The 25,172-nt window shown below is 39.9% G+C and overlaps 1 protein-coding gene across 1 annotated transcript in view; it reads left to right on the forward strand.

Annotated features, from left to right (window-relative positions):
* Positions 1 to 25,172, forward strand: part of lmbrd1 (LMBR1 domain containing 1) — a 65,909-nt gene that overhangs the window by 17,980 nt on the left and 22,757 nt on the right. The window contains exons 4-9 of the mRNA XM_079473242.1: positions 4,206 to 4,303; positions 6,642 to 6,709; positions 9,125 to 9,216; positions 13,389 to 13,462; positions 21,631 to 21,756; positions 21,926 to 22,078. Coding sequence (XP_079329368.1) covers positions 4,206 to 4,303; positions 6,642 to 6,709; positions 9,125 to 9,216; positions 13,389 to 13,462; positions 21,631 to 21,756; positions 21,926 to 22,078 — 611 coding nt within the window. The remainder of the gene's footprint in view (positions 1 to 4,205; positions 4,304 to 6,641; positions 6,710 to 9,124; positions 9,217 to 13,388; positions 13,463 to 21,630; positions 21,757 to 21,925; positions 22,079 to 25,172) is intronic.

A 25,172-nucleotide genomic window follows, 5' to 3' on the forward strand; every position in this document is an offset into this window, starting at 1 on the left:
TTGAATTTATAATAGGCGACGGTATACCGAAGCATCCACTGTTTGTATAATTTGAATAATTGTGTTGCTGTTAATGAATCAGCTAGAAAAAATGCATTACAGCCAGATGTGGTGGTGATGCATGGGGTTCAGTGGTCCAGTCTTCAGAGTCATCCATTTGCTGAAGAGAACCCCTTCCAATCTAAAATAGCTTCACAGCCCCTTTAAGCTTCTGCTCCTCACCACCTTCACTTGGATTCATAAGGCCTGGCAGTGCTATTGTACCACATGTTAGAAGCGGTTTCGCTTGCTCGGGATCTGCCAAACAAACACAATGGAGGCATTTAGCATGCATGCTGTAGGAAGGAAGAGAGGAAGTACTGTATTTGGGTCAGCTTTTAAAGTGGTAGAAAAGCTGCTATAGTAGGTCATATAGAAATTGCTGTGATTCTGAGCATGTTAACGATCACATGACAAAGCTTATCGGATATTCAGCAGATCGACCCGCCTTGATAAATACCCTGTGCCATTATAACCAAGTAATTTACATAGGTACAGTAGTAAAACAATCTTGGTGAGTTGGTGGAGAATGGTAGTTTGAAATGTACATTTAGCACACAAACAACAAGAACAATACCTGTTTTTTCATTTGTCTGTCAAGTATGCACAGAAGCTTTTTTAATGTTGCGAGAGATGTGGTTGACCGGATTGAGTTAGGAAGAATGTTCCACCAGGAAGGAGTTGTGAAGGAGAATGAGCGGGAAAGCGATTTACTGCCCCTTTGAAAAGGCAATACAAGACTCCGCTCGTTTGCTAAACGCAGGTTTCTTGATGGGTCTAGGAATGTAGTATGGTGTGAAAGTATGCCTGTGCAGATCCAGTAATAGTCCTGTAGGCGAGCATTAGTGACTTGAATCTGATACGGCCTTCAACTGGCAGCCAGTGGAGAGAGTTGAAAATGGGTGTCACATGAGAGCTTTTGGGCTGTTGGAAGACGAGGTGTGCTGCTGCATTCTGAACCATCATGAGTGGTTTGATAGCCTTTGCAGGAAGACCAGCAAGGAGAGCATTGCAGTAGTCTTTTCTAACTTTGTCTTTGCAATTTGAAAATTGAAGGGCTGCTGGTCATCAAATATGACTCCGAGGTTCCTGGCGGTTTTGGAAGGACTGATTGTGGTATTGCCAAGTTGGATGGTGATATCGTGTTGCACCGTGGGGTGTGCCGGAAATACGAGTAGTTGTGTCTTGAGGCTCTTTCATCCAAGCTGAGAAGTCTTCTAGGCAGGTTATAAAGCGTGCTGCTACAGTGGTATTGTCTGGGTGAAATGAGATTCAACTCTGGTTGTCGTCAGCATAACAGTGATAGGAGAAGCCGTGTGGCCATATGGTCCCAAGGATGTTGTGTAGATGGAGTGGTCCAAGCTCCGATCCCTGGTGGACCCCAGTGATCATGTGGCAAGCAGTCGACAGCGAGGCCCTCTGTGACACCCTGAAGGCTCTGCCGGAGAGGTAGGATTTGAACCAATGGAGAGGAGTGCCTGAGATTCCTAGAGATGACAGGGTTGCTAACTGTATCTGGTGATTGACAGTGTTGAACCCAGGACTGAGGATTAAGATTCCGGCTTTGCTAGCTGCAGTGCTTCTGTGACCGATAGCAGTGCAGTCTTAGTGGAGTGTTTTGAAGCCGGACTGCTTGTCGTCCAGTAGTTTATTCTGGGATAGGAAGGAAGACACTCTGTTGAAAACTGCCCTTTCAAGAGTTTTCGCAATAAATGGGAGGAGACAGACAGGTCTGTAACTGTCGGTAGTAGGGGTCCAATGTTGGTTTCTTAAGTAGGGGCGTGACCTGGGTGTGTTTGAATGTGGATGGAAAAGTGCCGGTGAGCAGGGAGGTGTTGTGATGTGTGTGAGTGCTGGTGTGAGTGTGCATGATATGGCCGGTAGGGGATTGGGTCGAGGGGACAGGTGGTGGGATGGCTGGACAAAAATCTGGTGATTTCAGTTTCAGTCAGTGAGGCGAAAGAGGAAAGTTCAATGTTTGAAGAAAGGGTCGTGTGTACCAAGGTCTGAGGTGCTGAAAATGTCCTTACTGCATCCCTGAGTGTACTCTGTTGTTCACAGAGGATGTCAGACAACCAAGGTCCGGAGGGGCTGGCGCAAGCTGGTCTGGAGGACAGAGTACAAAGGTTATCTAGACAGAATGCAAGTGTTGAGCATAAGGTGTCGGTGACAGTGTCAACATCTAGAGATGCAAAGTTGGAGGGGATGTCACTTTAGCAGAGAGTGTGCTATGGGAGAGAGAGCAAAGGTTCCTTCTAAAATAAACAGGTGGTGGTGTTGGAGTAGTGCATTTAGGAAGGAGCATCTTGAAAGTGATTAAGTGGTCAGAAATGTGAAGAGGTGTGACTTTAATGTTATCTGTGGTGCAGTTACGGGTGTAGATGAGATCAAGCTGGTTTCCTGATCTGTGAGTACTTGCTGTGGGGAGGCGCGTGAGGTCTATTGAGGTGGTGAGGCTGTATTTATTGTAAATTATGTTTTGGTTTAAGAAACCTTTACATTTTATTTAAATTGCTTGTTTTACATTTACCTAACTTTAGAAAATGTATTTAGGGTCTGTGGTGTATAGTTTGATGTCATGTTATTTACCCTGATAGGCTTACACACATTATCATTATAACCACGAGAAATGCTTTATGCACAAGACACTGCGATGAGAAATAACGCAACGAGTGAGTCCCCAGGCGCCTCAAGGTAAACTACAGAGATTTTGTGAGAGCGTGGAGTTTATCTTCATGAGGAGCCCTGAGCCCCGAACGAACTCGTACCAGCCATATGACCGAATCCCTCACCGGTAATCCAGAAAAAGTGCAGCAGTCGAAAGATAACGTTTGGAAAAGCGCATGAACAGCTGGCGAAATCATCCTCTGTTCGCCACAGGGCTCGTGAAACAATAACAATAACCGTTTCCATCCCATTATGTTTAATTTTGAAGTGTTGCGGCTGTTCTGCTTTCTTCCTCACCTGCTGTTAAAAGACATTTTTGTTTTGCTGAAACGCATTCTTCCCTCGTTTTCAAATATCTCTCGCTTACAATCAGATTTCAAGTGACTGATGTGTACAAAGCGTGTATACATGTTAACGGAAATTAGCTTTTTGTCCGGATGACGGATGTATTTTTGGGTTCTGCATTGTGTCTGTGGTCATTGTGAAGCATTGTAATGTGATGCCGGTACGTGTGATTACAGGCCTGTTTCCATTCTTTCTTATTCCACTTTATACATGACAAACATCGGCTTTGCAATAACACATTCTTCAAACTAAACAAGGATTGTATTATTCATAGAATCAGTGGAATAAACTTGTAACCTACATTAGAAATGAGGATGACAGCGTGGATGCGATTCATTGGGTCACTGAAGTGTGTGATCTGCGTGAGGACTCAAACAGGACAAGCTGACAATTTCAATTCATTGCATGAAAGGAAATCGAAGAATCACGAAAAAGTATTTCTCTGGCTGTCACAGTCTGTTACATAAAGTGTACATAAATTATAATAACAGCGATCTTTGGACCTTTAACTTGATTATTTTAGCTCATCCTTGCATTGGGGCTGAGGGCTGATAATATTGGAGTTCTTCTTGTTTTCTTTGCTGTTGTTTTGACAGACACTGATTTGACACATGATTTGTGTTTATTTCTGTTATCCTGTTTTATCTTATCATATCGTAAAGCTTGAATGTCGACAACTTTGGATCTTTTGTGAAGCTCGTATAGCACTATTTTTTTAATGTACTATTTATCGGTACGTGTTTAGGTAAAAGGATCATTTTTTCCTTCCGTGAACGACTAACAGTATTTCTCTTAAGTTTTAAATAAAAATATGGCTTCTATTTGTATTTATTTACAGATATTGAAAACTGGAGAAACAGGTCAAAATAACAGAAAAGACGCTCTGTGTTTTTCAGACCTCAAATACTGGAAATAAAACAAGTTCACATTCCCTTTTACAACAGTAAAATTTGTAAATTTATTTAGCAATAGTTCCAAAATATTTCTTATGTGATAACCTTGATTTTTATCACAGTTTTCATGTGTCTTTCACATTGCTGTTGGATGACTTTATGTCACTCCTGGGGTTTGATTTTGTTTAAAAGTTAAAAAGAAGTTTAAAACACATACTTTTTTCTTACTGTCTCATTGAATGTCTCCTTTCTCTTTCACAGCTCTGTATTCCATCATCCTGTTCTGTGTCTTCCTCTGGATCCCCTTTGTGTACTTCTACTATGAAGAAAAAGACGAAGACAACAGCAACAAGTGCTTGGTAAACCATCTATCTAGTACACCCGTGTGCTCTGACACAGATCGCCTTTTCATCCTTTATATGGGGCAGGTCAGGCTAAGTGCATAAAACAATCTATAGTAGTATGTAAAGCGAGGCTTGCTGTCTACATTCAGAAAAGTTCATATTAATCATATCAACAGAAATGCCCGTGAGACGTTGCTAAGTGATATTTGCCTGATTACAGTTGTGGCAGTTCATTTATAACAACCCAGACTCCATCTGCAAGAGGTTCGACTGCAGCGGGGCGACAAAATGACAAAAGGCCCAGTCTCCGCTTTATAACGCTGCTCTCTTCAAATGTCAAATATTTGTCTCTTAGGACACCACAGTGATGTGCAGATTACATGCTGAGGCACTTTCTCCATCTTCTAGAATGGGTTTCGATCTAAAAAAAGGCACCTGTCTTTCCGAACCTTTTCCTCCTACTCCTCTTCAAACCGTCAGAAGTGAGGGGTACAAATTGCTTTCTTCCGCAGTTGAGTGAGGTGTGCATTTTTAGACATGCCTCCGATAGAAAGCCAGTTTGGAAATGTAGGCCGCGTGTTCTGAGGTATATTATTTTGGATGAGTTCTTAGTGTATCATGTGTGTCCTTCGCAGAAGAGGCTTTCCCACAATGCATTGCAACGACTGTAAGAGTTGTAAGCATACTGTATGACATGGCATATGTTGCAATACAAACAATTTTAATATATGTAGCGTAGTGCTATGGCAATTGTTTTATGATATGAGGTCTGTTTAAGTTAGGTCAACTTTATTTGTATAGCGCTTTTTACAATTTCCATTGTTTCAAAGCAGCTTTACATTAAACATATTGACTAAAGCAAAACATAAGGTTATGCAAGTCAAAACACAGGTCAAATATCAGACAGACCATCAATTCCTATATGCAGTGTTAACTATATATTCAAATGTAGCTGCTTGGTTAATAACACACTTTTCTGTTGTTTGACAAACTCAGCACACATATGTCACTGGACTTGGACTTGAAACTAAACAAATAGTTTCAATTTTGCATCAGACATAACCTGAAATAGGTTTAAGACACAAAAATGTATAATAAAAAAAAGCTAAAATACAACTAAAATTGCTATGTCCGACAAGCTTAAGGTATCAGCCATGTGCTCCCAGTGTAAATGTGTGCACTCTCTGGGGAAATAGTGAAGAATCTCTGGAAAAATGACACACATCTTGCCTTTAAAATGTCATTGCAAATGCTGCTCTCTGAAAGCTGAAGGTACGCTCATCACAGGGACGCAAAGCATATCTTGCCAGCTCTCATTAAACTGTACTTGTACTGTGTAAGAAATGTATAATATTATATCAGCCTTAAAACACCACTTCCCGAAAGCTTCACTATGTATTGTTTTGTGAACTCGGCTATTCTCCTTTATTCAAGTCATGACTTGGTTATCGTTTATCTTTATAGTGTAACCGTCCATTAAAGCTGGGTATAAATCTCTATGTTTATTATTACAATTAAAAAGCAAATATAATACTCACCGATGCTCTACTACATCAGTCACGGGGGCACATGATATCGGTGTTATGATTGGTCAGATCGCCTGTCAATCGAACTGCTTGCGTAGGGTCAATTGACATACATATGGTTCGATTACACAGTGAATGTTGTGTTTAATCCTTTGTTTTGGAAATAAAATCTCTAATTTTAATTTCCCAAAATGTGTTGTACAGATCAAAAAATCTTAATTTAGTATCGTATCCAATAATTGTCAGATAGTATGTTTAAGTTTAATAATAGTCATTTATGTGGTTGCATTTCAGTTTATGTGGTCATATGGCGCGAATACGTGTTTTTCTGTGTCTTTGGTTTGTTATAAGTTGCCCATACATGTATAAGACACATAAAATTGTAAAACGTTAAGTGTCAGAACAAAAGATGCATTCTATCTAAAAGCGAAAAAATACCCAGATATGCGGGTTTCAGAGAGCCGGGGCAAAGAGGATATACATTCATTCACGGTATGTTTGAAAATACAGCGTTTTTTAACCTTAAATCGTGTATACACATTGAGGTACATCTAAAACAAACGATATTATTCATTTTTGCTGTGTCATATGACTCCTTTAAGATGATGCCTATAGAGCTGACAGTGTAGTAAATATAAAGCTAAGCAGCTTTTGGAGCACAGCCACACTGTGAGACAGTTTGTTCCTCCAGACTACTTCAGTGCTGCAAATCTGAAATGACACGGCATCTGAAAACCTTTGGCCTGGCCACATGAATCATGTTGTTTTTACAAATGTGTCTTCACAAATATACGTTTGATAAACATTCTTTTGTTGTCTTTTTACAGCAAGTGAAAAACGCACTGAAGTACACAATGGGATTTGTGATCGTATGTTCAGCGCTGCTTTTGATAGGGTAAGTGCATTTCTGCAGCACCTTTTGTGTGTGTGGACCGATCAATGTGGGCTTTATTATATCGTTCAATCGGCATCTTTAACCTCCATCAAGTGTACAGCAAGTGTGGGCTGTTGCAATGTTGTAAAGAGAAAATAGCTTGATACAGCATTGATCGTGACCTGTGTTTTCTCTGTTCTTTGTTTGTCTTTGTCAAAGCAGTTTTTTAGGAGAAAACAACTCTATAATTAGGAAACTAACAGAGTTTATGCGTTTAAAAGAGTGATATCTCTACAGGGGGCACCTCGTGATATGATTTTCAGGGGGATTTCTTGGTAGTTAGGAAGAAATGGTCTACCGGCGACATCATGTTTTTTTTTTCTTCTAATTGCATCACTGAATTTATGCTTTGTGTTTGTAAAACAATATCATGCTCACAGGGAATGTTTTTGAAGGCCCAAACATTAGAGTAATGACTGCGGTAGGCATCACATTGAAATTAATGGCTTAGAGAGCTATTGCACAACACATAAACCAATGTGGCCGACTATCTCATTCATTATTTGCAAGATCCATCAAATTAAAAGTCCACCGGGTGGTCCTTGAAACAATTATCTCAAATAATCGAGCACATCTAAACCTGCCGTAGGTTCCATCAAGATGTTTTCTTAAGCTTGTGTACCCAAAAATAACCAACATCATGCTTCTCAATGTGCACTAATACACGTTGTGGCTTTGTCCCATTTATACTCTTTTCTTGAGTTTGTAAGTACAGCATAAACACCAGGTTATATCATTTAATGGGCTCTTATCCATTAAATATTTTTCTTCTAGAACAGGATAGCTTTATCAATGTAGTGTGACTGCACCATGTCTCAAGTGGGATCCAGTGGGATGGGATACTTGGATCAGAGAATAGAAAGAAGACACATCATAGACCAAATCTACTCCGGACAGAACCAATTTGGGCTCCATTTTACCATTTTGAACCCGTGCACTGTTTTACTAGGGGATATTGTGTCTCTGAGTTCTTGATGTGGCATAATGGCCTTTTCCATCTTCTTTTTTTCCTGGAGTCAGGGACACAGAAGCTCATGTTTTTGACTGTTCATTCGCACACAGACTTGCCCCTTTAGTTTGCCTGTTTTGATTGGTCTGTGTTTAGGACGGACCTTGTAAATGGAAAGTTGACCCGTCTCAGCCTCTGTCTTTTCATTCGGTGCCAGTGGACCCAATTCAAACGGGCCATCTCTCAAGTGCACTTCATTGGCACCATTGGTTTGAAAGTGCACTGACTTGACATAAAGACGGTAGACTGCATCGGTTTTGTTTGTGGGACTTTTTTATGAATCTATGCTTTAATTTCGCTTCGCAAACTGTGCTGACAGTGACACTAACAAGTATTTGGGCACTTAAGCCACACATACTGCATTAGCTAACAAAATATGAAATTAAGTGGCATCTCCAAATATATTAAAATAATTCATTCAACTTATTGCCACTTGGTTTGATATTTTGTCATTGTAATGAAGAATTGATTTCTAATTTTGGCTTAAAGGGATACCACCCAAACGCACATAAAAAGCATGTCTTAAACCCTGCGCTAATTTGTGCTGCACTTTTTTGAGTTGGTCAAAATATGGGAATGAGATATTGTGACCTGTGTTTTTTTAATTGTCACCTTTTCAGTAATTTGGCCGCATTTTCTTTAAATGACGCTCTCAAGCTCTCGAGCTATGCTACTGCCTATTTCGACGCATGTTTCCAAAATAACCTAGTTTGTTTTGATTGCCATTATTTAGGAATGAGCAACAGCCAGGCATACATAATATAATTGCTTTCCATATAAAATATTGAGTTGATAAAGACTAAAACTGAACCTTCTGTTTAAAACATGGGATTCCTTTTCAGAACAGCTGTAGCCTCTGGTGTCTGCTTATGTAACCTCGTACTGTCTGTGATTGATGTTCACCTCATAGGAGATGACTGAGTTTTCTAAGTGTTGCAGATATTTACTCAGGTACCCTCAGTTGCTCTCAAAGCTTGCGGCGATACATCGCATGAACCGTGTTGCGATATCCGTACACGGATAGTTCAACGCAAAGTACACGTACCGTCAGCCGTGGGCAAAAACTGAATACAGATCGTTTTGATGTAAACAACTTTTGTTGACCTGTTAATGTGGTCATATGGTTTCACATAAACTGGGAAATAAACAGCACTTCATCTTTAAGTTAAAGGTGCACAAGGTAACTTTCCACTGCAAAAAGTTTCATATCTTAAATGCGTGGTATTACTGACAAATCTGTTTATGTTAAGTCACAAGATAAAGGTGGCCCTAAAAGGTTTCATAAAAGTGTGGGAAATTATTGTCAATTGACTGATGTGTTTTGCTTCTAAACCTTTAATTGATGTACAAATGAACTTCTGTTTCAGGGCATTTGTTCCTCTGGCGCCTCCCCCCAACCTGAACTCCACCAGTGAGTGGGAGAAGGTCCAATATCTGTTCCAGGAGCTGGGCAGCAGTCGTAAGTACCATAGTGACCACTTTAAATGAAATTGTAGTTTTACTGACACTCGCAAAAAGAGGTTTGTTGAAGCATTCCGGGGCCGAACGATAAAGCGACAGGTGCTGTTTAGAGAGCGACGGATGCTGCCTCGCCGCGAGCGGAGGTGATGTGAAGGGTTGGCAGCGTTGACATTTAGCCTTGTCAATGTCAACAGACCTTATTGTGCTGCCTAAATTTGCCGTCTGAAAAAAAATCAAGTCCTAGCTCGCTTTTGATGTGTCAATCAGGGATTCAAGCTGAAGCAGAGGTGGCAGACCTATGCGTGCACCTGTATTTATATCTGTGATTCCGTATGGCCGTTAACATCTACCTCTTTTTCGTATTCTGCTCTCATGCATTGCAGACTCCCGGAGGCGAACGTTCTGAGGGATCATCCCTTTTCTAATTTCCCATGTTTCTTTTTTGTCTCCTCCCACTTCAGTGCTCCATATAGGAAACTAATTGAGCAAAGGAAAATGAAGCTGTTCAGAGTCACCCCTCACGTCACCCCATGGCCGAGAGTTTTTCTGACAGCGTTCATAACGGGCCCTTCTGTCCTCTTCTTATCATATTCTAAAGGATCATTTGAAGGTCACGTCACAGGACGTGACAATTTTGACACAGTTTTGTTTTGAACTTGTTTCGTCAACAACTTGGTTCGGTGCTCTCCGGAGACGTTTCCTTGTTAGGCAGGGTTGTGACTTTTTCGCTCTTTTGTGGAAACCTCGAGCAAGCAGGAATAAAGCCACCAAGCAAATCCAATAATAGCCTGTGGCTTTGTAAGACGGTGCCTGATTCCTCGGAGGGGGTCTTAGCGCTGCCCCCTTCCCAAAAGTTCCGGAATAATGAATAGAAATCAAGCAAATAAAAAGGTAAAATTGACTTCATCGTGATCTTCTTCAGTTTGAGGTTCACATGCAAATGCCTCATCATCTCCTCGCTGGATGGTTGCGGTGCCCAGCTCCTTGTCACCACTCTCCAGGAATAATTAATGACCAGACCAAGTGCGCGAGATAAGCATGGTCACAGTGTCCCTTAGAAAGCACAGCTGCTGAAGAAACATCTTGACCTAAGATAGAGACCAGGTAGAGAGACTACACTAGCAGTGTCGTCCTGAAGATCTGACGGTTTGTTACTGATGCTGTAGATATGACATGATTCCATGACTGTTTTCCTTTTGAAACAAAAATGTAGATGCAATTCCTGGTTTCCTATTATAAGTAAGGTTTAAGCAGGAGCGAGGGAGCATGCGGATGGGTAGACAGCTGGAGATGTGATGTTATCGCAGACAGAGGCTCTGGAAAAACTCTCCACTTAATTATGCAGCGGAGACCCAGACCCAGAATCCACTCAGACAGCTCTTGTTCACTGATTTGCCTTCCCCACTGAGCCCAGCATTGAGTTTTACCAAGAGCAGTGTTTGAGATTGAACCTAAAGCCACACAGTGTGACGGAGAGACCTGCTGTGTCATCTGCTTCGAACAATATTGTGATCATTTTACACACAGTATTGGCCTATATTGATGGATGTAAAAAATAAATGTATGCATTTGGAAGATGCTTTTATATCAAAGATATTAAGATTAACAAAATGCACCACTGCCGATGGATTTTATGAGTATGAGTGTGTTGCAAAAAATGGATCAAAGGGAAATGAAGCTATATTTACCCTTTCAACTACTTTCTATGAAATGTTGGCAATTTTCAGTTGGGGGACACCGTTGACTACCATAGTAGTAGTAAGTGAGTAAATGACGACTTAAAATTGTGTGTTAACTAGCCCTTTACGTCATCTTTTTTGGAGAATCAATAAAAACAAATGTGTGAATTTAAGCTTAAAACTAAATCAAAAGTATCTGCCAATGATAGTCAAGCAGAAAAAAATGTATCTTGCTTTAAAGGTGTTTAAAAAATTAATTTTTACTGGAAACAAGACCAAAAATACTACATAAGTAATTCATTTCATTAACCAGAAATCTCTCACACTTTTGCATTACGATATTTATTATGAATTGGTTGACTATGTTTTTATTTCTGTCTCAGAAATGCAGAATCCTGCAAGCGTGCTGGTTTTCATGAGGATATCATAGCAGATTTGTGTGGCGCATATCACGGCTAAGAGCTCTTTAATAAACACTTCTCGGTGTCGATGGTCTCCTCCGTGCACATAAGCCCGAGGTGCTCGGTGCCCGCTGAGATAAGGGCCTCGGCTCTCTCCTCATGCAGAGGAATCAGCCACCGGAGCAGCTGTGGAGCCGCCGCAGATAATAAACAATATATTCTCTGTCCAATCCCCAAGAAAGTCTTCCGGGGAAGCGACGGAAAACTCAGGTCTTCCCGCATTGTGAGGAGTTCATAAACAGAGCTGCCTTCCGTACCGAACACGAAAGCCATTGTCTCCGGCCCGGCGCCTTCGCCGCTTTACAAAAGCAGTAAGATCACAAAAGGAAGCACCTATTCAGATGTAAATGCACATTTCAGCTATCAGACATCAAAGCCGTTTTTCTTTTTTAAATTCTTCTACGTTTGCTGCATTAGCACACGGGAGCATAATCATCTTCGTTTCTTCTCCTCGCTTTAAGTATCTTGGGGCTTTTTGTGTGTGGAACATGGTGGGTGGTGTTGCAAACTGTTTTCAGAATTTGTGTCGTTCAACAAAACGGAAAGGAGTAGTTGAGTGTTGTAAGGCAGCTCCTGTGGAGAGTAAACAGAACAGTGGCTCGCATTGAGTGAGGTGGGGACAAGGGGGCATTCTGGGTACAGTGCTGCCGGCTTGTCTGCACAGCTTAGAACCAGAGGAGAGAAGAACCATGGGAGTTTTTGTGCATTCGACTGTCTTGCACAATATGAATCCTAACAGGGAGTGTGGTGGCGGTCACTTTCTGTAAATCTGCCTCTGCTGGCCCCAGATTTGACAGCTGGCAATGTGCCCTCATGTTGCACCCATTTGCCGTTTTCTTTCCGTCTATTTCACTCTTTGTCTCACGCTAATGTGTATTATAAACACCAGTTACTCCCAAAACGCAGCACTGGGGATGTCAAAATTCCAGTACTTGTATACTTAAATGTTATACTTAGAAACTGTAGTTCAGAAATGAGTAAAAATGATAACATCTAAAAGTTCAATCAAATTACCTTTACAAGAAACTTACATTTAAAATATATTAAACTGACAAAAAAAATGTATAGTTGCATTTCTTAAAAACTGAAGTTGAAATAGTTTATATTTAAAGATCTGCCGATAATTTAAAAACGGCTGATGATCAGGGCCGAAATATCCTGTCAATCTAAAGAGGACAGAAATAATGCAATGAATTTGTGTTCTGTATATAGAAAATGTTTAGAAACATCACCAGTTTAATTCTCAATATTAAAAGTCATTATGTGAATTAATAACATTCAGAAAATTAATAAATATTTATTTAATCTTCATAATCTGTATCGCCAGATATCACTTACACAAATAATTGCTTATCTTTATAAGTGGATAATGTATGTATTGGTTATTTTCAACTATTTTCTATATCAGTGTAATATACTGTAATTTAAATTCAAGTGACTTGTAAAGCCAATATTGAATTGACTCAAGTTTTAAAAAGCTGCCTTAAATTGTTTTATATATATATATATATATATATATATATATATGATGTATATTTATTATACAGACAAGTAATTTCTAACTAAAAAACGAACAAAAATGCTCAGAGTGCAACTTTAACTTAAACTCCAAGCACTATGTACTTCATTTTCCTGTCGTTCTCTTGTTTTTATTTCTGTTTTCTTGATTGATAACTGGAAGACATGTTCACTAAGTTTATGTTAACGAATGTTTAATAGCATAAGGGTTACTCATGTGGTATCGAATTAGTATTGAAAGTTTCACCGGTCTAGAGCTATTCAACGTCCTTATATCTGCCGCGTCATTGTGACCAAACAATGTGGAGGGTAAAATCTTCTCTGACCTTTCGGTAACTATGTCACAGTATGAGAAAGTTTAGAGAAATGATAGCAGGAGAGGAGATGAGGTGCATTGAGAAATTTCCCTGGGGGCGAGAAGTGTTCTGAATATCTGGCGCATGACCAAAACTTAACAGAGCTCTGCATTTGGCCCATGTCATAAATAAATTTCCCCCCTGTCTTTCTTGCAGAAGGCCTGGCCGCCCTGTCGTTCTCCATCAGCTCGCTCACCTTGATTGGCATGCTGGCAGTGATCACATACACGGTGAGTAGCCAACAGAGAATTGGGAATGGTGGGTGGTTACTTGTGCCCCATCGATTTGCATTCGCTCACAGGGGTTCTCAGCAGTGGCGTAGGAAAGAGCTTCTAGATGTTACCGTGACGTTTATGTCCACCCTCGGTCTGTCAGTGCTGTTGACCTAAGCAGAAAGTATTTTACCATTGAATTATTTATATTATTAAAATGGTTTGGGGGGTTTTATTACGTTTTATTTCATTCAACGGGGTTTATTTATAATATTGAATAAGGTTTTTATAACATTGAAACTTTGTTTTGTTTGTTAAGAAATAATTTAGTATGTCATATTATCCATCATCTTTTTGAACGTATTATTATTTAGCTTCTGTTCCTTATTGGAAGTAAATACCCTCTTTACGAATAATTTGAAGGTTTGCCGCTTCATTTCAATGAACAGATGCGTCATTTGGATATTGCGAAACGTTTTGAATCTTAAGATATAGGTCCGGGATGCCAACATACTGTAAACATACCTCCTGACACACCTGTAATATTGGGTTAGTGGCGACCAACTCACATCTTTGTCTGTATGGAAACTGTCTTTGATTGTAGTCATCCTGCGTGATGAAGCGGCCTCTCAACACTAGAAATGTTTTGCGATTCTTTCTTTTGGCCTACAATTGCTCAAAATGACACCCTGTCATTTCTCACCGACATGTGCCTGAGATGCCGGCGTGATGTATATGCCCTGTTATCTCACTCCTATTTATATTTCTGAGCCTCAAGGCCATTAATAAATGCCCGCATTCTGATTTTTTCAGCATACTGTAGCTGTTTTATTCGCGTAAGATAAATTGATTGTACTGTAATATTTGTTAATGCCATCCATTTTTCATCATGGGTAACCAAGCTTTGAGCTTCTCCGGTGCCCCGATATCACGGACTGGAGAAAGAGAACAGGGTTTTGCAAGCAAAAGCGTGTTGAAAAATGGTTAGATACTTACCGTCATGTTAAATACTGTAAAAGCAGTACCACATATCCCTTAACAATCTTGGTTACAAAATTGCAGCAGTAAATCTGTGTTTCTCTGAATTGTGACTGTACCTTACGGAGGCTTTGGTGTGCAGTGCTGGAGAACACAGGGCCGGTTTAAAGTCTTTTATTTATATAAAGTAATTATTGGGGAGTTCTGAGGCTAGTCATGCTCTTTTCTGTGACCTTCTGGTGTCAGAAATGTGCAGAGTGGCTCACAGAGAGAGAAAGTCTTATCCAACGCTGTTGTTTTTCATCTTCTCTGTTGTGGTGCAGAGGCTTAGAACCCATCAAAGATTCCCAGTCAAAAACCATGGCAGCCCAGGGTTCACTGACTAAGGCTTTCTCTCTCTCTCTCTCGCTCGTATTGTCTCTCATCTGGGGATATCAAAAGCAAGTTAATGCTAAATGCTAAAATGCAAAGAGGTGTGCGCTTTGTGGATTTTAGTTAAGTCTAACAGTGTAGATCCAGCCTTCTGCTGTAAGTCAAACGTTGGCAGTATGGAATCAGCATTAATGTATTGGAGCTGATCATTGTTCCGTGTTTACAAAGCGGGAACAGGTAGCTGTGTTTTACATTTCAATACTTTTGTGTTTGTTTTTGTTGTTTTTTAATAGCGACACAATCAGTTTACACAACACAATCGGTCACATCTCTGTCTCTGGTTAAACACAACATATTTGGTGTTACTTTTAACTCAATCTTGTGTTGTCCCTTTAATTTATTTACACAATCAACACAACTTTATTGTTAGTTTGTGTAAATGAATGTAGTTAACTTGTGTAAATGAATGATATCTTATTGTAAAGTGTTACCACAATTGGTAATCCCAACAACTTTACTACTTTTGTTTTAATCTGTAGATACTCGTCAAAGAAACAAAACCACTCCCCCACCCCTCGAACCCCACCAATCCAATCTTCCTCAGGTTTCCAAAGTTATAGGCGATTTATCATGCCAGGCTATGTGTTATTATTATGCATGATTAGCCTAATGGAATCTAAGTGATGGGCGCCTTATGCAGCGGTAGCGTTGTCCAGGGGAGGGCAGGTTAATTTATCACTGCGCTTTCAGCGCACCCGCTCTTAATTCAAACAACTGGCCGAGATGTAAACTCATAATATCAACGCCACGGCCAGCTGCACTTCAGCTAAACTCTAAAGCAAGCACTTCAAACCTCCAGCGCTCGCTTGCTTTTGGCCAACACCACCCTTTGCAGCGCTGCTGGGAAATTAATATTCAACCTAAGCACGTACAAACAGGACCCCCAGCTTGTTAATAAGCCTCCGAAGTTCCATATGGTCAGGGCGGTCGATGCTAACTTACCTGTCCGACGCTTGGATGGCCGACTCGTAAAAACAATTTAATAGGTTTTTATGAAGTGCGACTGCGTTTTTGCATAAAGTCACAAAAGTTTTAGTTTGTTAGTTTAGGATGTTTGGTGTGAAACGCTTATTCAGGGAAATTGTCTGAGATGTTTTGTTGTTTGGAAAATCCTTTTTGTTTACTGAAAGGTTCGATTCAAGCATCCCCTTGCTTCTTCTTCTTCTACAGTCTTTTGTCACTGTATTTTCACCGTCTGCCGTCAACTGAATCCACCAATCAAAGTGCTTCACCTTGACCTCATTATGACCTCATCCGTGTTTTCAGTGTGAAAGGGTTTTCCGATGTGACATGTTTATAGACTTCTTGATGTTTCTTTGTCCCGCTTGAAGGTGCTGTTTCCAGAAGCCTTTATCACCCTCAGCGTTATGAGGTGAGAAAGTGTGCGCTATGCTTGATTGAGCCCCGCTCTGCTCAACGAGGTTCCTGACCTCCCAAGTCTGAACAGGTTACTGTGCTTCAGTAGTTTGGGACATCAAACCTTCACTCGCCGTCTGGCTTAACGTCCTTCATTTTTCACCGACTAATGCAGACGTCCAGGCCGTATATAAAGCTCAATTTGCAGTCGGCATGACGTTGCAATGAAAATTATAGGCCTGCTGACTTTTTAATGCGAATATAATATTTGCATATGCAAATGAACGTATATCACGGCTCTTTGATCTGTCCGTTTGACCGTGGGCCGTCGCGGGCGCTTTGCTGCCAGACTCAGCGATGTGATTTAAAAGTCTGGCTGGCGCGCTGGCGTTCAGCCCTGGAGGGTTTCTCTCCCTTTTAAATCTGCAGCCCAAAGATGCTGATTCCCAAAGAGAGGATGACCACATTCATTTCCACTGATTTAATCACGATGCTGCAAAAATGACCTGTGAGCGGTGAGAATTATCCCCCGTTTTCCCCCGACAGAGGGACCGCTTCCAAACAAATCTGATTTTATAAGCTTTGGTTTTCTCTGCTGTTGTGCCCATCTCAATCCTATTCGAGTGATTCTTGAGATATTATAATATTATTTTTGTCTTTTTTGTTCTGTTCTGTTCGGTTGGTGGTAAATTTAAGGTTAAGTGCTGCAGATAGCTACTGTACGGGTCATTCAGGTGATGTCAAAAGTTTATTGATCGTTCGTCCATGGTATATTGCGGACACCTTCAAGGTTATATACAGTAAATAAAATCAATAAAATTGTACCAAGCAAGTTTATTAAGCACAATTTTTCTGATATGACCAAAACATTCTTTACTTGTGGTCATATACACAGTAGCTTTTTGTTCATTGTTGTCTATATCGTTTTTGTAGCATGGTTTGAATGTTGGCCTATTAAAATCCAGGCCCGGAATGTTTCATATGGTTTATTATTTTAGTCCTCACCATAACAGGTGATATGGGTGCGTTTCATAACAACATAATGTGCTCCACACCTGTCTTGAGGGGGTAAATTGACAGTGCTATATTTACAAATCTACAGGAAATAGAATTAGTTCCTCATTTCCAGCAGTGTGACATGTTTGTATTTAATTTAGGGACTACAAAAGGGACAGAAGAAACACACCATCTGGCAAAAGAGCATTTCTTATTGTAGACTATACATCTGTTTACAGGTTGAGTTGACAGGTACATGTCGATGTCTTGGTTCACTATCTCTTCTCATTGGATAGTCCCAGTTTGAGTGGGGTCGCAACAATGAGCACATTATCATTATGCAGTTTAGTATTTTAAATAAGTGATTTTAGTGTTTTTTTATTTATAAATTGGCCATTGGCCATGCTTGTGGTGCGACTGATTCATATTAAATACATTATATAAAAATATTTTTTTCCTTGACATGACAAACATTGTTTTTCAAATCTTAAAATTTTTTATATTGCATTTCTTTGAGTTTTGGTAAGCAATCATCTCATATTTTTGTTCTAAAATTGGGTTTTCTTAAATTAACAAAATGAACAAACTTTTTTTCCAGAAAATCTAATACAACTGGTATAAATGTTTTTAAAATACCATTCACTTAAGCATACTGTATCAGAGATTCACATTTCTGCCACAAAAAAGAGATTTCGCTACTGTCCTTCTGAGACTTGGATCTCCGTATTTCGTTTAATTCTTTATTATTATAAGTCACACTTTTGTTTTATCAATTGCAAATATATAACCAGTTAAAACGTGCTTGTCAACTTGGACAACACAGGACGCTATCATTTAAAATTATTTCCTGAAAAACAGCAAATTTGGACATACAAGGTTTGATATTGATATTATTGGTCGCACCACATGAAAAGTGGCCCTTACACATCATTGACCCATACACTACTGGTAAAAGTTTGGGTCACATAGTTTTATTTATTTTAGAATAATAGTTATAGAAAGTAGTAATGTAACTACGGAAATTGTCTAGTTGAATGCAAATTATATCCAAACTATGTTTTGTTTTAGCATCGTCAAATTTAGTCAATTTAAATATGTAAAAATACTCTTTTAAATTATTCAATTTTATAAAGCAGCTTTTTGGGGTCTCAACCTGACATGTTTTTTTGAAGAAGTAAATCTGTTCTGGGCTCTAGGCAGATTTTTTTAAATTTTTTATAAAGAAATAAATGTATTTGTTGGCTCAATTAATTTCAAACATTCAGACATACGCCTTTAGATCAAGAAAGTGACCCTCTTAGCGTAAATCTGAGAGACTAAGACAGGTGTATCATTTCTGTACCAATAGGGTCACCAATTGGAATTGCAAAAATAATTACAGGTAAAGTGTTGAACAAGTCTTTTATTGGTTGACAAACATCCTAAACTCAGGCCATTGGATGCCAAACAAACAAAGCCCATATCAAATCGGTAACCTACCAAATGGCCAACAACCATAATACGTATTAAGAGACTCCTTATGGTTTAATGGTGCGTGTAACCTTTAGTGAAAGCGCTGATTATGAAACCCACTTCATTATTGTTGTGAGGCTGATGATATTTTCATTTGTTGGATCTTTTTTTGGTGACTTTTTGGTATATTTGTGTCCCATTAGTTTGCATAATTTGCATTTCTTTCATTGGATTGGATTGAAACTGAAGAACGTGGGCAAGCAGATTGACTCTGTGTCTCGATCAGTTCCCTTGCTCCCGAGATCGTGAATCAGTATATCGTGTACACGGGTCCGGTCATTGGGACACCGTTCACTTATTTTCCTGTGAAGTGACTGCGTAAGGTGCCTTGTGATGCTTTCAGGCTGGTTTTAATCAACAACAGGCAAAACTGACATCTCTCTAGCTGCGTCTGAATTTGCTCACTTGTTCACCTATTCGCTATATAGCGAATGCTAAAATGTCCACTATATGGGGAAGAAGTGAATGAAAATGAGTGAACGATCTCGGACACTGACGTAATATAACCTGCGTCTGAAAGTACTGTTGCGGACATTCTTCATAACGCTTATATTACACCTGTGTGGCTTTACGGATTGTTTAATAAAGTAATTTTTACTTGATTAAAAAACAATTATTACAAAAACGTGAAAAATAAAGAGAACAATGCAACTGTTTGCCACGTTTATTTTATTACATTTATTACGTTTAATAAAATGATTGAATATATTTCATACATATGAGAAACACTTTGATTATTCTGTTACATATCAGTGCACAAACTTTGGTGGATTATTTAATTTAACTGTTAAGTAAATTGTGTCGCCTGCCTATGTTTATACGAAATATTAAATAAGCGTTTGTCATTTCAATAGTTATATCGCCTCTCATGACGCTCATCGAGTTGGCTCCTGCGATCTCGGTTAAACGTCTTCAAAAATTGTGGGAATTTTAGTGAACGAACGTTCAGTGCACTGGGAGAATTTTGCGAATGAGGCAGCCCTTAAAATGGCTGACTCCCTGGTCAGTGCCCTGACTACTGAACAAGGGAGCTGATTGAGACACAGGGACAGTTATCAGCTAATTTTGGTCAAAGAGCTAAAACATGGATAGCTGAAGTATCGATTATTCGTCCTTATCAGAAGGTTGTTTGTAAAATGTCAAAAAACTTTGAGTCGTGTGCTCTCCCCAAACAGCTCTCACTTTTCCCATGCAGTCTGTTGAACAAAAGCATCCCTGTTTAAGGGGGAGTACGCTTCCCCCTTTTTCACCCCCTCCCCATCTCTCCTCCTATCTCCCAGCTGACAACCGCAATCCCTTCATCTCCCACCATTCCACCTTTACTCTTTCTCCCTTCCTCTCAAACTACTCTCTCTCTGTCTCTGCCGCCTCAGGTCTTCTTTTCCAATCAGCACAGAACACACCTGTTTTTGTTTGGAGTGTCTCTTTTATTTTTCTCACGCTTGACGTGCTGCAGGAGCGAGGAGGGCAGGGAAGAATAGGAAAGAGGAGGCGAAGCAGGAGAAGGCGAGGAGCGCGTCACACCGGGGATGTAGGACAGATTCCTCTTTTATGAGGAGTGCTTGGTATTCGGGACATGGTCGGCCCTTTAGAGCCCCATGATTCATAGCGAGGGGTGACACGGCCCGTTGCGGTGGTCTCGGGCAGACGCTATGTATAGCGGTTCCCTGCGCGACTGTCGTTGCCAAGCTCAGAATCGCCTGTTTGAAGCTAGAGCGGCATGTCAGTTTCACTGCTTTAAAAGCAATTTCTGTAGAGGAGATAAAAAAGGTCAGCGGTATTTTAGCTGCCGTCTGAAGATCTAATTGTACCGGTGACTTTTGTCTGCGTTCTGATATGAAAGCTTTTGAAAATGGCAGAACCGAGAGTGTGGGCGCATGCGTTTTTTTCATGGCAGAACAAGTGAGCGAATGTGTGTGCCTGTCTCTTTTATTTTCTGCCTGTATTGATTTGCCACCAGGAGAGTATTGAAAATGGTGTTAATTTTTAATTAAAGTTCACAAAGCCCATAGTGGGAAGGCTGCTGGGCTTCTGACCTCAAGAACCACGCTTCCTTATGCAAAGAACAGGAAGAACAGCACGGGGTTTTGAAATAATCTCTGATCTATAGCATTCAGAATGCAGAGCAACTGCAGGGTTTTATCATGTTGCCATACATGTGCTTGGATATTTCTAGTTCCTTTGCTGGGAAGAGAATACACTTGTGTCACATAGCTGGGGATTTTATGAATTAGAGGAACATGTAGAGCACAAATCCTATGTTTTTCTTGTGAGAAATACTGTAAGTCTTAGATGAATAGTTAAACGCGTCAAAAGCATGTGTTCATAATAATGTGTTTCACTCAAGCTACAAATGATCAAACAAACCAAAATATAAATGTTTTTAAATTATGATTATTATTACATCTACATCTTACAGAAGACAACGCAGCACTTTGACCTCTTGAGGTTTCTAAAGGTTACGCCTCTCCTTCAAAGTGCATTTCCTAAGCAAATAAATGCTTGAATTTCAAGATTTTCAGGCAACGTCAAGCAACCTTCTCATGCGTTCCGGTGGAGTGCTGTCACATGGGGGCACTGTTAGGCTGTGCATTGCAGGAATCAAACCGCAGATCTCAAAATGGTTGCTGCATGCAAACACACTCTCACACACTCCCTATCACTTCCTTTCACCCTCCACACAAAAACCACATATATGCATTCAGAGTTCTGAATGACACCATTTAGAAAGCTCTCTTTTATCAAGTGCCATAATTTATGGATTTAGCTCCCCCGTACCGCTCCGACAAGTTATTACACCCGGCGTACGGGGTCCTCGGGGGCCAATCGCCGGGGCTCTTGGTGGAATCCTGGTGGCACTTTGGCTGATGATTGTGAATGGTGTGTAATTGGTCTTTAACGCTCTCTTGCAGGCTTACGGCATGTCCGTCCTGCCTCTGAACCTGATTAAAGGCACGCGCAGCGTCCTTTACGAGCGCTTGGAGAACACGGAAGACACAGAGGAGGTGGAGCACCAGATAGACAAGCTGAAAGCCAAGGTTTGTGTGTGTGAAGTGAATTCAGATCAGCTGTGCCTCGCTCAATTTATTTAACATGAGCCACTATCCGTCGCTGTCCTTGGGGTCGCAGATCTGATGATGGTGGGGGAGAAATGTCCCGAGTGCAAATAATAAAATACAATTAATTTTATGAATATATATTTTGCAGTGTGTTGATGGGCGTCCGCTGTCTATGAAAGATAGGCGGAGTCTTCAGGATCTGGAAGACAAGCTGTTGGTTCTCTGTCGGCGGGGGCGTCACCTGGAGATTGCAGAGAGGAACTGCTGCACTAAAGTGGGCTCTGCCCTTCGCCCCGTGAAGGTTTGTTTAGTTTAACCCCCGATCACTTTACTGGCACTCTCTGTTTTACCTTAAAGTCAACAACTCTTGGCCTCAATGATGTGAAACGGTGCATGGAGCGCCTGTGCTGAGAGTTTGGATGAGAAATGACACCTTCCTTATAATTCAAATTCTTTCATTATTGACATACCCTCGTGTCTTTCCAAACCTGTATGACTTTCGTTCTTCTCCAGAACACAAAGATATGTGCTCAGCAGAATGTTTGCCTCCATTGACTTCCACTATTTGGTAACAAAACCATTTTCTCAAACTATCTCATTTGGTGTCTTCTCACAGAAGAAAGAGTTGTATACAGGTTTTGAATGACATGAATGATGTCAATCTCTTTAAAAAAGGTGCGTTTGTGTTAGCCGTACAAGGGTTATGGGTTCAATCCCCAAAGACACACATAGTAATACAAATATAGCTTAAATACACAGTGAATCGCTTTGGATACAAACACATCTATAGTATACATGCGATGTAAATGCACAGAGAAATGACTTTTGCGATATGTCTTCTAAAAATTCAGACTCTGGATCTCTTTTGGTCCTCTTTTTATGATCTGATAATTTCCCAATGGATACACTTATGCAGTAGCCTAGTCTTAATTATATATACAATTAATTCTCATCTATATTCTATTTTTTCTTGGATTTTTTTCATGTCGGTAGTCATCTGTTCTCTAATTAATTTCTCCAGTATTGTCGTGTTATTAAGGGGGAGGTGTGAATTAAATGAATTTACACAGTGACTTTGATGCAACTCCTTTGCAAATATGACTTGTTTGAATGCCACACGTATGCTTGAGAGTATCAAGAACTTACTTTAACCACTTAGCCACAAAATGTATTTTTGGGTTTTGCTAAATGTCAAATTTTTTAGTTTTGGTTCCAACTACCAAAAGGCACATCTATTAAGTGGAGTATATTACGCTTAAGTGTGCATTCATTTGTTTGGCAAACGTTTTATCCAAAACAAGTCAAAATGCATCCAGACCGTATAGTTTCTGGGTATGTATACTCTTTGGGAATCAAACCTTGGCAGGGTTAGTGTCATGCCCTACCAGTGGAACTAAAGGCACCACTTAAAGGGACAGTTCACCCAAAAGTAAAAATTCTGTCTGTATTTTCTCACCCACGAGTTTTTCAGAATCTGTAGATTTCTTTGTTCTGATTAATTCAGAGAAATATATTTGGAAGAATGCTTATAACCAAACAGTTCTTAGCCACCACTGACTACCATATATTATAATGACAATGGTAGTCAAAAGTGCCTCAGAACTGTTTGCTTTCCTACATTCTTCAAAATATATTTTGTGTTCAACAGAACACAGAGATGTATAAAGTAATTTTTCCTAGTATGGTAGTCATTTACACACTGTTTGTTTACAAGAATGTTATATAAATATCTTTGAAAACATTTATACAGGGTTGGAACAACTTGATGGTGGGTAAATGATGAGAGAATTTTTGGTCTGGGTAAATAGTTTCTTTAAACAGGTTTATATTTCTTAGGATGCTGGGATATTTGGAATTATAAAACGTTTGTTTTCCATTTTCTTAATTTTTTTGATCAGCAGGTGTTACAAGTGTGCAAAAGAGATTTTGTCTGGTTTATCAAAAGCATCTGAGCTTTCTGGATGGAGGGGGGTTTGCTGTTGCTCTCTTCGAAATATAAATAACTCTATGATAGAGACAAATATCACCCAAAATCTAAATATTCACCTTCTGGACAGCGTGACACAAAAGATGATATATTGGAACTCTTTTTGTCCTGTGTACTGACTATCACTGTACAAAAAACAAATCATTCCACCAAAGAAGAAATGTATTCCGGTTTGAAAGATAAGTCAACAGTGTCAGGATTTTCATTTTAGTTTGAAGTATTCCTTCAGCTTTTTAAGATCTGTTGCATGAAAGCAATATCAGACTGTTGCCCGTGTGATATTGCTTAAATATAAATCCGGCTATCAGAGTGTCAGAATGTCTCTTGTTGTACTCTGTTTCTGTATTCTGTCATCAAATCTCTCATCATCTTCCTCTCATTTGGCGTTGCTCAGATTTTTTGCGCCGTCTCTCTTCCCAGCATGCTCTGCACCGGAGGGGTTCCTCGTTTCCATCTTTAGTGTCTCACTAGCAAAAGACATGAGCATGGCACTCTAATGATAGACTCCAGACTCTATTTATACCTAAACCAGGCTTGAGATTTACTCATTTTCCCAGCAGAGCTTCAGGGGAAAGGCATACTGAGAGGGATCCGTCTGCTTACGCCGACAGACGTTGTGTCTCGTTTGTGCGGCCCTGATCGTTCTGACTGCGCCACGCTTATTTTAGCTTTTGAGCTCTTGAGTTCAGCCTCTAGCAAGAGTGTTCGGGTGACTTGAGAAAAAAAAAATTTCCAACCATAAAAAATGTCTAAACATCCCTAATATGGAAGTGTGTAAAGTCTCTCAGACTACCACAAACAGATAGTTATGAAACATGAGAAATTATTTGCCTATTAAATTATAAATGAAGTTGTTTTTGATAAAGAGAATTATTAAATCGTTTATTTTTCCTTTTCAATTTGTTTCTCGTTTTAAGCATAAACATCATTAAATGTTGTTGGATTAATGTTTAATGTTTCAATGTGTATTTCTTCTTTTAAGCATTACCCAACTAAATATTGTGCTTAAACTGAAACTATCTTAAGATGTGTTATTTGAGGACAAATTTAAATTGCTAAATTTAGAAGATGATGTGAATGTTGCTGCTTAAGACATTTTTTCCTCCATAATCCTCCAAGGGCCGTTTTCAGGCGCGATTCACACATCCAGCGGCGAAGTGGCGTGTGTACTTTGTTATTTCTAACACAACATGTGTACTGCTATTAAACACGTTTCTGTGGCCGTTACATAATGGAGTCACATTGCGGCAGTTGCTCGGTGGCAGTGCGAGAGAGTGGGTGGTTTGTTAACTTGCGCAGGGGTGGTCTGACAGGCGCCGATTCGAGACGTGTAAGACCCCGCTGATGAGTTTAGATAAATTCAGCTGTCAAAACAGACTAACGGATGGCAAACACGCGCGCTCACACG

Source organism: Barbatula barbatula, assembly GCF_947034865.1.
Source record: "Barbatula barbatula genome assembly, chromosome: 14".
NCBI classification, from domain to species: domain Eukaryota; kingdom Metazoa; phylum Chordata; class Actinopteri; order Cypriniformes; family Nemacheilidae; genus Barbatula; species Barbatula barbatula.